Below are 14,495 nucleotides of genomic sequence, written 5' to 3' on the forward strand. Positions count from 1 at the left end.
CTGCAGATTTCTTGTCAGTGAGATAATTAATGCCTATATTATTTATGAGACTTTTATGTAAGGATCATGCTATAAAAGTATACCTAAGTGATAATTATTTAGTAGAATACTAAACAGCAGTTAAACTATATTTGTGGTTTAATACAAATATCTACATTTTTGTATATTGTATATTTAATACAAATATATATATTATGAATACATATTTCAATATATTTTTTTCCCTTTTTGGCCACACCCGAAGCATATGGAAGCCCCCTAGCCCCTGATCCTATTGGGATGGAATCCAAGCTACAGCTCTGATTTGACCCCTAGCCTGGGATCCTCTATATGCCTTGGGTGTGGTCCTAAAAAGACATATATATATTGTTGAGCTAAAAGAGAAAGTTTTATAATGATACTGTCAGTGTGATATTTATATAAATTTGAATAATAATAAATGTTGTTTATGGGTATGTTTTAAACATGGTCTATAAGGACACACAGCAACTTCTGAGTTGTGGCTACCTCTGGGAAGGGAGTAAGGGGAATGTAATCAGCAAGGGAATATAAACTAGACTCATCTGTACCGGGAACAAATTTCAAAAGAAAGATTTTGAATCTAGGGAATTCCTTGGCAGTCCAACGGTTAAGATTCAGCTCTTTCACCACTGCAGCCCAAGTTTAAGCCCTGGTCTGAGAACTGAGATCCCACATGGCGCTGCACGCTGCAATGAGAAGAGAAAAAAAAAAAAGATATAAGTAAATGTGGCAAATACTGACATTTGTCAATTCTGAGTTGCAAATAAACCTGTCATAATATATTCTATACTCCTCTGTACAAAATATCATAATTATGACACAATTTTAATTATTCAATTTTCCATATTTACAGTTGAAATAATCTTCCTGAATTCATGTTTTAGAGAGTAATAAAAACATGTTTGGAGTTCCTGGTGTGGCTCAATGGTAACGAACCCGACCAGTATCCATGAAGACGCAGGTTTGATCTCTAGCCTTGCTCAGTGAGTTAAGGATCCGGCGTTGCTGTGAGTTGTGGTGTAGCTGTGAGTTGTGTGCTGTAGGTCGAAGATGCTGCTCAGATCCTGTGGCTGTGGTGTAGGTCGGCAGCTACAGCTCCAATTCAACCCCTAGCCTGGGAACTTCCATATGCTGTGGGTGTGGCCTTGAAAAGGCCAAAAAAAAAAAAAGTTTAACTTACAAATTTTTTCTTCACTTTTTTTTTCAATTTTTTTTCTTCATTTTTAAATTGGAAATGTCCTCAAGAAGGCACCAATGAGTCCTTAAAAAGACAACAACAGGGAGATCCCATCGTGGCTCAGTGGTTAACAAATCCGACTAGGAACCATGAGGTTGTGGGTTCGATCCCTGGGCCTTGCTCAGCGGGTTAAGGATCTGGTGTTGCTGTGAGCTGTGGTGTAGGTTGCAGATGCGGTTCGGATCCCCGAGTTGCTGTGGCTCTGGCGTAGGCCGGTGGCTACAGCTCCAATTGGACCCCTAGCCTGGGAACCTCCATGTGCCATGGGAAGCAGCCCTAGAAAAGGCAAAAAGACAAAAAAAAAAAGTTCCTTAAAAAAAAGACAACAACAACAAAACAAAAACCAAAAAACACTCTACCTTGGCAGTTTGCCATGGATTTAGATATTGGTAATGTTTGCCCAACTTTGTGAATATGCTAAAAACAATGGAATTGTACACTTCAAAAGGGTGAACTGCGAGTCCCTTGTGGTGCAGAGGGTCGTGGATGTGGCATTGTCACTGCAGCTTCTAGGATAGCTGCTGTGGTGTGAGTTCAATCCCGGGCCCAAGAACTGCCACGATGCCGTGAGCTTGGCCAAAAAAAGTTTAGGTGAATTGCACGCTATGAGCTTGTATCTCAATTTTTTTAATTAGATACAAAAAAGCTCAGTAACAATGACTTAATTATTTTTCACCTTTTTCTGCTTCATGTGATATTAGCTAGGATCACTCATGTAACTGCATTGAGCTGGCAGCTGAATTGGGTGGTAAGGTTCAAGACAGCTTCATTATGTCTGGAACCTTGGTGCTGTCTGTCAGTTGGGGCATCTTGAATCTCCTCCCCATGTCTCTCTCCAGCATGACAGACTTGCAGCATGGTAGCTGAGTGCAGGAGAGGAAAAGTGGATGCTGCCATGCCTCTCAAGGGCTAGAACCAAAACTGGCTCAGCCTCACTTCTGCATTCTGTTGGTCACACCAAGTCACAGTTCCTACGCAGAGAGGGAAGAACAGCATATTCATATCGGGATGGGAGGACTGTTCACAACCAAACTTGGAGATAGTCTTCCACAAGTGGCATGGACCACATATGGTCTGATGCACTGCAGGCAGACAGTTGTACCATCACTAGCTGGAGGCGAAGTGACTTGCCATGGTAGGTGACAGGGCAGACTTTCCTACTACTATTTCTTCTTTTTTTTTTCTTTTAAGAAGTTCCCGGGCCAGGAATCAAACCTTTACCACAGCAGTGACAACACCAGATCTTTAACCCACAAAGCCAGCAGGGAACTCCCCACCTCCCACTTCTGAATTAACTCTTTTCCATCCCTGTTGTCAGCCTGGCTGTAAATGAGAGAAAGCTGCCAATACTGGAGGGTGAGAGAAGAGACCCAAGGTGTCTTTAATATGGGCAAAATCGAGAACCTCTACAGTCGAAAGATAATAATAAGATAATCATCACTTACCAGTCTTGTTACTTGGGGAAGTGGTTTACATTGTGCCTCATTCTTCTCACCTGTAAAATAGAACCAGTAGATGGGACCACATGTGAGAAAGTGAAAAATGGCTCTGCTGACAAGCTTGGAGATGAAGAAAGTGAAAAACAATCCTGCTAGCAGAACATTCCCAGCTGGACATAAACAACACTCACGGAATATGAACATGTTCAGAGAAGGTTACACCATGACTATATTTGGGACAAGAAAGAAACAAAGCTCTTTATAACCACAAAAAACAAGGAAACACCTCCTTCTTCCACCATGAGTAATGCTGCCCCTTGACCAATGACAACTCCAGCCTTGCTTTCATCCTTCTACCTCCTAAAGACTGACAATCACTGAATTATCTGTTTCCCAATTGCATTCAACCCAAAACTGCCAACCTCCCAACTTCCCTAATCCCTCTTTAAAATCATCCAGCAAAAGCTCAAATTTTATGTTTCCTCCTAATTCCATTTTTTTTTTTTTTTTTTTTTGGCCACCACACATCATATGGAATTCTTGGGCCAGAGATCAGATCCAAGCCACAGTGGTGACCTATAATGCAGCTGTGGCAACACTGGATCCTTTAACCCACTGTGCCAGGCAGGGGATTAAGCCTGTGTCCTGGCACTGGAGAGATGCCACTGATACGATTGCACCACAATGGGAACTCCCCTAATACCTTTTTTATTGAAAGGCTCTTTACAGCAGTGAGATCAATAAACGCTTTAGGTTTCTTTTTATGTTGGCTCCCATAAAAGACATACTAGAATATTCATACTGAACTTATTCGAAATAGACAAAATACCCAACTACTCAACAATAAAATGAATACATAGATTACAGTATGTTCATATAATGGAACATTAATTAACAATGAGAAACAAACTAACATTCTAGACTTTAAAGAAAATATATTGCATGATCCACTCTTATTAAGCTTAAAAACAGGTGAAACTGGGAGTTCCCATCGTGGCTCAGCGGAAATGAATCTGACTAGGATCCATGAGGACGCCAGTTCAATCTCTGGCCTCGCTCAGTGGGTTAAAGATCCAGCAATGGCATGAGCTATGGTGTAGGTCGCAGACACGGCTTGGATCTGGTGTTGCTGCAGCTGTGGTGTAGGCCAACAGCTACAGCTCCAATTCAACCCCTAGCCTAGGAGCCTCCATATGTAGCTGGTGCAGCCCTAAAAAGACAAAAAAAAAAAAAAAACAGTGAAACTAATACACGGTGTTAGCCGTAGGCTAGTAATTTCCCTTACAGAGTGATGGAAGGAAGCATGAGGGGGGTATCTGCATGTGGGTAGTGTGTTGTCCTTTCTCTGGGTGCTAGATACATGGATATGAAAAGTTTAAAAAACTGTGATTACATTTTGCACACTTTATTGTGCATGTGTAAATATAAAACAGAAGGTTCTTTTAAAAAATGGGCAGCCGCATCAAAGGTATGTGGGAGCAAACCTGAAAAGGCTCCCAACTACCAAAGCTGAAACAATTTGAGCAAGAAAATAATGTAGTATTGGATTAAAACCACAACATGAAATAAATGTACATGTACAGAAGATGTGGAATACTATTCAGCCATAAAAACAGCTGCCACTGACGGACCTTGAGATTATTATACTAAGTCAGACAAAGACAAGTACCATAGGATATCACTTATATGTTGAATCTAAAATATGATACAAATGAACTTATTTAAAAACAGAAACAGGAGTTCCCGTCGTGGTGCAGTGGTTAACGAATCCGACTAGGAACCATGAGGTTGAGGGTTCGGTCCCTGCCCTTGCTCAGTGGGTTAACGATCCGGCGTTGCCGTGAGCTGTGGTGTAGGTTGCAGACGCGGCTCAGATCCCGCGTTGCTGTGGCTCTGGCGTAGGCCGGCGGCAACAGCTCCGATTAGACCCCTAGCCTGCGAACCTCCATATGCCGTGGGAGCAGCCCAAGAAATAGCAACAACAACTACAACAACAACAACAACAAAAAAAAAGGCAAAAAGACAAAAAAAATAAATAAAAACAGAAACAGACTCACAGACCTAGAAAACAAATATGGTTACCAAAGTGGAAGGTGGGGGAGGGATAAATTAAGAGTTTGGGATTAGCAGATACAAACTACTATATATATATATAGATAGATAGATAGATATACATATAGATACAAACTGCTATATATATAGATATAGATATACAACAAGGACCTACTGGATAGCACAGGGAACTATATTCAGTATCCTGTAATAAACCATAAAGGAAAATAATATGAAAAAGAATATATATACATATATGTGTATATATATAAATCACTTTGCTCTATGCCAAAAACTAACACATTGTAAATCAACTTCAATAAAAATAAATATCGTGAATCCATACAGACATAAATATATGACTGAATAAGTAACTAAATGAGGGAGAAGAGATGAATTTCCCTTGGAAAAGATAATTTATGTACAGCCTTCCTACAGCAGGAGGTAGAGCTTCACAGCCCTCAACCACTCAACTGTGAGCTGCACTTAATGACTTAAAAGTAGAGAAGCCTGACAAAAATTACCTAAGCCAGGGGATCAAGGTCAACATCACCAAGTCATTGTGATAGTGCCTAGTCTCAATTTGATGCAATGAGAATGGCAAGTCACCCTGTGGTGTTTCTGCTAAAAATCTATAACCCTAGTCTAACCATGAAATAAAAAACAGTGGATGCAGTTCCTGTCATGGCTCAGCGGAAGTGAATCTGATGAGTATCTGTGAGGACACAGGTTCAATCCCTGGCCTTGCTCAGTGGGTTAAGGATCCGGTGTTGCTGTGGCTGTGGTGTAGGCCAGCAGCTACAAGTTCAATTTGACTCCTAGCCTGGGAACCTCCATAATGCTATGACTGTGGCCTTAAGAGGACAAAAACAAAAAAACAATTAACCCATTCTTCAAAAACCTTGACTGGTACTCTTCAAAGCTGTCAACGTCATCAAGAACAAGGAAAATCTGGAATTCCCATCCTGGCTCAGTGGTTAACAAATCTGATTAGGAACCATGAGGTTTCGGGTTCAATCCCTGGCCTCGATCAGTGGGTTAAGGATCTGGCGTTGCCGTGAGCTGTGTAGTTCACAGATGAGGCTTGGATCCTGAGTTGCTGTGGCTCTGGCATAGGGTGGTGGCTACAGCTCTGATTAGACCCATAGCCTGAGAACCTGCATATGTCACAGGTGCAGCCCTAGAAAAACACACACACACAAAAATAAGGAAAATCTGAGAAGCAATAACAGCCAAGAATAGCCTGAGAAAGAATTCCCATAGTGGCCCAGCAGGTAAAGAACCTGACATAGTGTCCGTGAGGATGTAGCTTCCTTCCCAGGCCCCTTCCCTGTGGGTTAAGCATCTGGCGTGGCCACAAGTTGTGGTGTAGGTCACAGATGGGGCTCAGATCCTTGTGGCTCAGATCTGTCACTGCCCTGGCTGTGGTGTAAGCCTGCAGCTGCAGCTCCATTTAGACTCCTAGCCCAGGGATTTCCATATGCTGCAGATGTGGATGTAAAAAGGAAAAAAAGAAAAAGAATAGCTTAAGGAGACATGAATAAATTTAATGTGGTATCCTGGAAAAGATCCTGGAACAGAAAAGGGACCTTAACTGAAAACTGGTGAATGGGAGTTCCTGTCGTGGCTCAATAGTTAACGAATCCGACTAGGAACCATGAGGTTGAGGGTTCGATCCCTGGCCTTGCTCAGTGGGTTAACGATCCCGCGTGGCTGTGAGCTGTGGTGTAAGTTCCAGACGCGGCTCGGATCCCACGTTGCTGTGGCTCTGCTGTAGGCCATTAGACCCCTAGGCTGGGAACCCCCATATGCCGAGGGAGTGGCCCTAGAAAAGGCAAAAAGACCAAAAAAAAGAAAAGAAAAGAAAGAAAGAAAACTGGTGAAGTTGAAAAAAAAATTAATAGTAATATGCTAATGGTGGTTTCTTAGACGTGACAGATGTGTCGTAGTGACTTAATAATATTCAAAACGCTCACAAGAGCTCCATGTATCATTTCTGCAATTTTATGTACATTTAAAACTTCTAAAACAAAATGTTTTGTTTTGACTTTAAATGGGAAAGGGAAAGGGCAACAGTGCCTTCTCAGAGATCTGTGAGAAATCAATGAGTATACAAGCCAAGTGCAAGCCTTAAGCTTAGCTAAGCTTAGCCTTAAGCTTAGATGTCAAGTGCAGTTATGTGGTTTTCCGTAAAATGAGGGACAAAAGCTCTGATACTTACGAAGTCTAACCGGGACAAGCACAAAGCACCAGCGCACAGCTCTCTCCCAGAGGTGCGGTTGAGCGTACTTCCGGACGGGAGCGCGCGCTCACGCTGCAGGGGGCGGGGCGCCGGGGACGCCAGCGTGGGGCGGGACCAGCCGCAGTTCCCACGCCGGCTGCGGCCCCCGGAAGTAGTGTGTCAGGGGACTCGGCGAGGCGGAAGCCGGGCATGGCTGGGGGCGGTGGCACCGCCCTGGCGGAGACGCTGCTGCTGTTGCTAGACTACGCGAGCTAGCCTTCGTCACTTCCTCAGCCCGCCGTCTGCCCACTCCACAGACCGGAACCCGGGGAGTGGGTGCAGACTTTTCCTCCGAGGTCCAGGACAGCGGTCGGCCGGGCAGCTGGAGTGGAGGCCACGCCACCTGCGGGGAAGAACCTGAGCCGAGGCGGGAAGATGGCTGCAGACAAGCCCGCAGGTGAGGTGCCCGCGCCCAGCGATCAGGGTCGAAACGGGACACGCGGGAGCAGGCAGACCCTGCGCTTCGGCGGAGGAGCTCCGGTTGGGGACTGGAGGTTGGGGACTCTAGGGTGACTCTAATTGGGGCGTGCATTTCTCTCCCCATCCTCTCCCTCTGAGGGGCGAATGTGAGTCTTTGGGCCCGATGTCAGATAGTTTCTTACCAAGTGTGGCGTGAAGCTACTTCTGCCCTCCTTTGCCCCGCTCTCTGGAATAGCTCTGGTTTAAAAAGCTTAAACCTTTGTGGCCGCTTCACAGATTTTCTGACTTCCCTTTGGGGAAAGCAGAGCAAGGAAAGTTCACCCTGGAAAAAGAGCTACCTTGATTTCCCCTGGCTCAGGCCAGGACTTCCCTGGCTGGTCACGGCGACATCAGCTTGCCTCTGGTCGGCCACGTCGTATATAATTAGCTTTATGAAAACCATTTATTTAAATAGGCATAACTTCATTGTGTCTCACTTCAGACTCTGCTTTTTAATATCTTGCGTGTGGAACCTGTTTTCCCCTAGTTCCTCAAGACTAATTTAACCGCGACGATTTTCTTTATGGATTACTACCCCATTCCTAAACATCTTCTCCTTTGAAGAATATAAAATGCTTTCCTGCCTACTTTTGGGATGGTCTGGCCTATGTTTCCTGTAAGAAAATAATGTTCTCTGTGGCATCCATCCAGGTTTTGTTGGAATTTAAATGACAGGACTTAGAAGCAGTCAACACTTAAGATTTTTCACAGTAAAATTATTTTTAAAACTAAAATTAATTTAAAAAAGGAAAAAGGAAATCTCAATATGTAGTGTGTGTTTTAGTATGTCTTGATCTCAATAACTGAGAGTGGATCAGATAGGGAAAGGCTCTCTAAGAGGTGACATTTGAACAAAGACTCTAAAGAGCCAGCCACAGGAAGCAAGAATGATGCAGATAGGAGGAGCAGCAGCTGTACAGACCCCTTGGAAAATGTACAGCAGGAAGACCTGGGAGCATAAGCACCTTGAGGTCAGGCACTTTTGTCTGTGTTGGGGTTGTGTGCCGTTTCCAGCACCTGGACCAACTGCTGGCATATCAGAGCACTCATTTTATAGCATAGTGAGCAGAGGAGGTGAGGCAAGAGGCAAAGTCAGAGTTAGGGGGTGGGGGACAGCTTCTGTCAGGCTTTGTGGGCCATGGAAGAAGATGAAATTTCATTCTAACTTATGGGGAGCCATTGAGAGATGTCAGCAGTGGTGTCCTGTGAGCTGCTTCATGTTTTAACTGAGCCAAGTGATAAGTGATGAAGAGGTAGGAGGAGGAGGAAGTTTGAAATAAGGCAGCCTAGGAGTTCCCTTAGTGGCTCAGTGGCTAATGAACAGGAGTAGGAACCATGAGGTTGTGGGTTTGATCCCCGGCCTCGCTCAGTGGTTTAAGGATCCAGCATTGCTGTGGCTGTGGCCTAGGTCAGCAGCTGTAGCTCTGATTCAGCCTCTAGCCTGGGAATTTCCACATGCTGTGGGTTTGGCCCTAAAAAGCAAAAAAATAATAAAAATGAAATCAGGCAGCCTAGGTTCAGCCTAGTTGTACCATATGGTATTTGTGTGACCATGGGCAAGTTTTAAGAAACTTTATTTAGAAGTTCCCGTTGTGGCGCAGTGGTTAACGAATCTGACTAGGAACCATGAGGTTGCAAGTTGGATCCCTGGCCTTGCTCAGTGGGTTAACAATCCGGTGTTGCCGTGAGCTGTGGTGTAGGTTGCAGACACGGCTTGGATCCCGCGTTGCTGTGGCCCTGGCGTAGGCCGGCGGCTACAGCTCCAATTAGACCCCTAGCCTGGGAACCTCCATATGCTGCAGGAGCGGCCCTAGGAAAGGCAAAAAAAAAGAAAAAGACAAAAAAAAAACAACAACAACAAAAAAGAAACTTTATTTAAGCCTCTGCTGAAAAGGAAAGAAATGGGGTCCTCAGTATTCTTACTTATTCCCAGTATCTTTGTAATTTATATCCCTCACAAGTTTGTAACTTGTTAGAATCAGATGAGGTAAGATAAGATGTATGTTGTAGCCCACATTCTTTGGAAAGCAGAACCTGGTTAAGCTGCATATTTTTTATTTGGAGGTGTAGGCTCAAGATAGGGAAGGTGAGGGGGCAAAGGAAGATGCAATACGTTACAGTCCTGGCTACTGTCACTCTGACCTGTGAGGAGACAGAGCAGGTCATTTGCATATCGGAGTTTTCTATAAGGTTTTCCAGGCGAAACTACCCTTTAGATGAGGAGTTCCCTGGTGGCCTAGCAGTTAAGGATTTGGTGTTGTCTCTGCTATAGCTCAGGTTCCATCCCTGGCCCAGGAGCTTTGCATACCATGTGCACTGCAAAAAAGAAAAAAAAAAGACCACATCAGAGTGAAAGGGTTGAATGTCCAGCTTTCTCCCATTTCCTCTTCCCAATTGGTCAAGACTCACCTGCTGGAGAACTGATTTACCTGAAGTTCTAGGTTGTGTGACTTCTTAGTGACTGACTGACCAGTCAGCAGTTTGTATTTCAACCAAATCATAAGGGAAGCGGTATCCCAGGGTGGATGGGGCACCAACCTAAAATAAACATTTTAGGGGCAGTGGAAAGTTCCTGTGAAATGTATAAAAGTGGTATGAAACATCAGCAATATTTTAGAATGATTTGTTTGACTTTACTTTTTTAATGTTTTGGCCAGACTAGGGATCAAACCTGAGCCACCGCAGTGAGCATACCAGATCCTAACCTTCTGTACCACCAAGGAACTCCTGTGTGTGTGCATGGTTTTTTTATTTTTCTAGTTACTGTCAATTCATTTAATTTTTTTGAAAGACATTCTTGATAGGATCATATAATTTTAAGGTTAGATATCTTTCCAGGTGGTTAATAAATAGAAACATTCAGTAGTTCAGGTTAGTGTTTCTCTCTCTCTCTCTTTTTTTTTTTTTTTTTTGATCTTTTTAGGTCTGCACCCTTGGCATGTGGAGCTTCCCAGGCTAAAGGTCCAATCAGAGCTGTAGCTCTTGGGCTACACCACAGCCATGCCAGATCCAAGGAGCATCTGTGACATGCGCCACAGCTCAGTCAGATCCTTAACCCACTGAGCAAGGCCAGGGATTACTTGTCACATTTGTTTCTGCTGAGCCACAGTGGGAAATCCCTCTGTTTTTTGTTTGTTTTTTTTTTAAATCAGGGTGTAGGAGTTCCCATTGTGTCTCAGCTGTAACGAACCCGAGTAGTATCCCTTAGGATGTAGGTTTAATCCCTAGCTCTGCTCAGTGGGTTAAGGATCCTGTGTTGCCATGAGCTGTGGTGTAGGTCACAGATGAGGCTCGGATCTTTCATTGCTGTGGCTGTGGGGTAGACTGGCAGCTGCATCTCCGAATTGACCCCTAACCTGGGAACTTCCATATGCCTCAGGGGTGGCCCTAAAAAGACAAAAAAAAAAGTTGTTATTGATGTATTAGTTTCAGGTTTACAATATAATAATTTGATATTTGTATATATTGTGAAATTAATACCATGCACCATGCATAGTTGTAAAAATCTGTGTATGTTTGACATTTTTCAACTTTTTATTACAAATGATTTCAAACATTGAAATAATTGAAAAAATTGAATTTCCTGTTGTGGCTTATCAATAATGAACCCGACTAGTATCCATGAGGATGCAGGTTCGATCCCTGGCCCCGCTCAGTAGGTAAAGGGTTGTCGTTGCCATGAGCTGCAGTATAGGTCACAGATGAGGCTGGGATCCCCAGTTGCTGTGGCTGTAGTGTAGGCTGGCAGCTGCAACTCTGATTCAACCCCTAGCCTGGGAACTTCTATGTGCTGCAGGTGTGGCTAGCTGTCACTAGCTACAGTTCTTTTTTGTTGTTCTTTTTTTCCTTTTTTGGGCCACCTGAAGTATCAGATAGGAGCCAAAGTCGAGGCCTAAGCTGCAGCTGCACTATGTCTAGGTGCTCCCAAGATGCCACTGATCCTGTTGCACCACAGAGGAAACTCCATCTAGCTATAGTTCTTGATGTTGAATCATTTCTAGATAAGCTGTAGACCTTGATACTTCATCTCTCTAAAATTTCTTCATGCAGTTATTAAAAATAAGGACATAAACTTACGTACAGTTCCATAATCATACTTCAGAAAATTAATATTTGAATATATTAGATTTCCTTCATTGTTCCAAAAATGTTATTTAAAGTTTTAAAGAAACTGTGACTTTTAAGTTAAGACCCAGTCAAGGCTCATTCATTGTATTTTGATGTTTCTCTTAATACCCCATATCTTTTTTCTTTTTCTTTCTTTCTTTTTTTTTTCTTTTGTCTTTTGTCTTTTTAGGGCTGCACCCACAGCATATGGAGGTTCCCAGGCTAGGGGTCTAATCAGAGCCGTAGCCACCAGCCTACGCCAGAGCCATAGCAACGCCAGGTCCGAGCCGAGTCTGTAGTCTGTACCACAGCTCATGGCATTGCTGGATCCTTAACCCATTCAGTGAGGCCAGAGATTGAACCCGAAACCTCATGGTTCCTAGTCGGATTTGTTTCCGCTGCGCCAAGGCAGGAACTCACTCTTTCTTTTTTTTTTTAACGACAGTGAGATTAAGTGGACTGTCTTACAAAATGCCCCCTATTCTGCATGTTTTGATTGTTTCTTCCTGGTATCTTTTAATTAATTCCTTATCTCCTGTATTTTCTGTAAACTGAATGTTATTACTACAGGCTTGATTAGATTTAGATTTAACATATTTTTAAGATGCTTTGTAAGTGGCGTTCTGTACTTTATATAAAGCACATCAACTGTAACCCAACTATAATGGAAAAAATAAAAATCATTTTTTAAAAAAAGCACCTACTGTCACTTTGTCCACTATTGATGATGCTCAGTTTGATCAGTTTGTTAAGGTGGTTCACAGGACTGTCCTTTCCCATATTCAGTCAGAAGTAATATACAGGATATACAAAAATATCACATCATTAGGTTGTACACCTGAAACTAATATAATGTTATATGACAGTTACATCTCGGATTCTTTAAAAAAGTAATCTATGTGGTAATAATTTGGCATTATATAAACATCCACTGTAGATGATCTGTGCCATAATCAGTTACATCATTGGGGGTTGCAAAGTGATACTTTTCCTAATTCTATTACCGTGTCTGCATTTGTCAGCTGGCATTCTTTTTTTTTTTTTTGTCTTTTTGCCTTTTCTAGGGCCACTCCCACGGCATATGGAGATTCCCAGGCTAGGGGTCTAATCAGAGCTGTAGCCACCAGCCTACGCCAGAGCCACAGCAACGCCAGGTCGGAGCCAAGTCTGCAACCTATACCACAGCTCATGGCAACACCGGATCCTCAACCCACTGAGCAAGGCCAGGGATCGAACCCGCAACCTCATGGTTCCTAGTCGAATTCGTTAACCACTGCGCCACGACGGGAACTCCTAGCTGTCATTCTACAAAGAATAGTTCTGACATATAAACTGGGATGAAGTGTAATTTTTCCCAGAAAGGGATATCATTGTTAAAAACTTAATTCAGCTTTTTTTTTTTAGGGTTGCACCCTCAGCATACAGAAGTTCCCAGGCTATGGGTTGAATCTGAGCTGCAGCTGCTGGCTTACATCAAACCTGTGTCCTCATGGATGCTAGTCAGATTCGTTTTCTCTGAACCATGACGGGAACTCCTAATTCAGCCTTTTCATTTACCAGTTTTCAGAATAAGGATTAACAGTGACCTACACTGGATATTTTAAGTGTTTTTAATGTTTAAGAACTTAGAGTCTTGGGGAGTTCCTGTTGTGGCTCAGTGGGTTTCAAACTAATATCCATGAAGACGCAGGTTCAATTCCTGGCCGCGCTCAGTGGGTTAAGGATCTGGCATTGCATGAGCTGTGGTGTAGGCCAGCAGCTGCAGCTCTGATTCACCCCTTGGCCTGAAAACTTATATATGCTGCAGGTGTGGCCCTAAAAAGCAAAAAACAAAACAAAAAAATTTATAGAGTCTTAGAGTTTCCTGGTGGCTCAGCAGGTTAAGGATTCCGTGTTATCACTGCTATGGCTTTAGTCATTGCTGTGATGCAGGTTTGATCTCTGCCCCAAGAACGTCTGTGTGCCATGGGCACCGCCAAAAAAAAAAAAAGAATTTAGAGTCTTATGATTCCAAATTAAAATTTGTAATTGTTTGGATAATTGATTAATATTTGTGAATATAAGTTGAAGCCTTACTGTATTATTGCATGGACAGTAAAGAGTACCCAAGAGTCACTATTTTTGTAAGCTTAGCTTTTTAGATTTATAAGTAACTTGAGTTCTCAGAAAATATGTGTCTTTTTTAAGTCAAATTACTCTACTTAAATTGGGACATTAAATTATTTAAAGTAGTTAAAATTTTATGTTTGAAGGTATTTATCTTTGTAAATGAAATCAGACGTTTATCACAGCCCTTTCAAATTTAAAACTCAAAGTAGAATAAGATGTCTAAGTTGAATGTGAAAGTTTAGGCTTTTTGGAGTTCCCCTTGTGGAGCAATGGAAACGAACCCGACTCGTATCCATGAGGATGTAGGTTCGATCCCTGGCCTTGCTCAGTGGGTTAAGGATCTGATGTTGCCGTGAGTTGTGGTGTAGTTGCAGATGCAGCTCAGATCCCGTGTGGCTGTGGCTGTGGTGTAGGCCTGCAGCTGTGGCTCCGATTCGACCCCTATCCTGGGAACGTCCATATGCTGCTGCTGCTGCTGTTGCTGCAGCCCTAAAAAGCAAAAAAAAAATTAGACTTTTTGAATTTGTAACATTAAGAAGTCAAATATTAATATTTGAAAACTACAGTAAATCTCTTTTCTGGGACTAAAAACTAGTCTTAGATATGAAAATAAAAATACTCATCAGCGGTGGTAGTGTTCTGCTTTGCCTGTCTTCCCCGAGGTATGCTGATATTCTTTTTTTGTTTCTTTTTTTGGCCTTCCTGAGGCATATGGAGTTACTGGGCCAGGGATCAGGTCTGAGCCTTAGTTGTGACCCAAGCCACAGCTGCAGTAACACTGCATCCTTAA

The 14,495-nt window shown here is 42.9% G+C and overlaps 1 protein-coding gene and 1 long non-coding RNA gene across 4 annotated transcripts in view; one reads left to right on the plus strand and one right to left on the minus strand.

The window, feature by feature from the left end:
- Positions 1-228: 228 nt before the first annotated feature.
- Positions 229-7,037, minus strand: LOC125112041 (uncharacterized). Its single transcript, XR_007131023.1, has 3 exons — positions 6,971-7,037; positions 2,704-2,753; positions 229-707 (listed from the first exon to the last, which is right to left on the minus strand). It is a non-coding gene; the product is annotated as an uncharacterized LOC125112041 (long non-coding RNA).
- Positions 7,038-7,144: 107 nt separating this feature from the next.
- The window catches only part of CNOT10 (CCR4-NOT transcription complex subunit 10), an 81,097-nt gene continuing 73,746 nt past the window's right edge, over positions 7,145-14,495 (plus strand). For 2 of the 3 annotated variants that reach the window (XM_047769483.1, XM_047769492.1), the window contains exon 1: positions 7,145-7,427. In XM_047769483.1, coding sequence (XP_047625439.1) covers positions 7,406-7,427 — 22 coding nt within the window. In that variant the 5' untranslated portion in view covers positions 7,145-7,405. The remainder of the gene's footprint in view (positions 7,428-14,495) is intronic. The other variant, XM_047769503.1, reaches the window with a different exon arrangement.

The sequence above is a fragment of the Phacochoerus africanus genome, chromosome 1 (assembly GCF_016906955.1).
Source record: "Phacochoerus africanus isolate WHEZ1 chromosome 1, ROS_Pafr_v1, whole genome shotgun sequence".
Taxonomy (NCBI): Eukaryota; Metazoa; Chordata; class Mammalia; order Artiodactyla; family Suidae; genus Phacochoerus; species Phacochoerus africanus.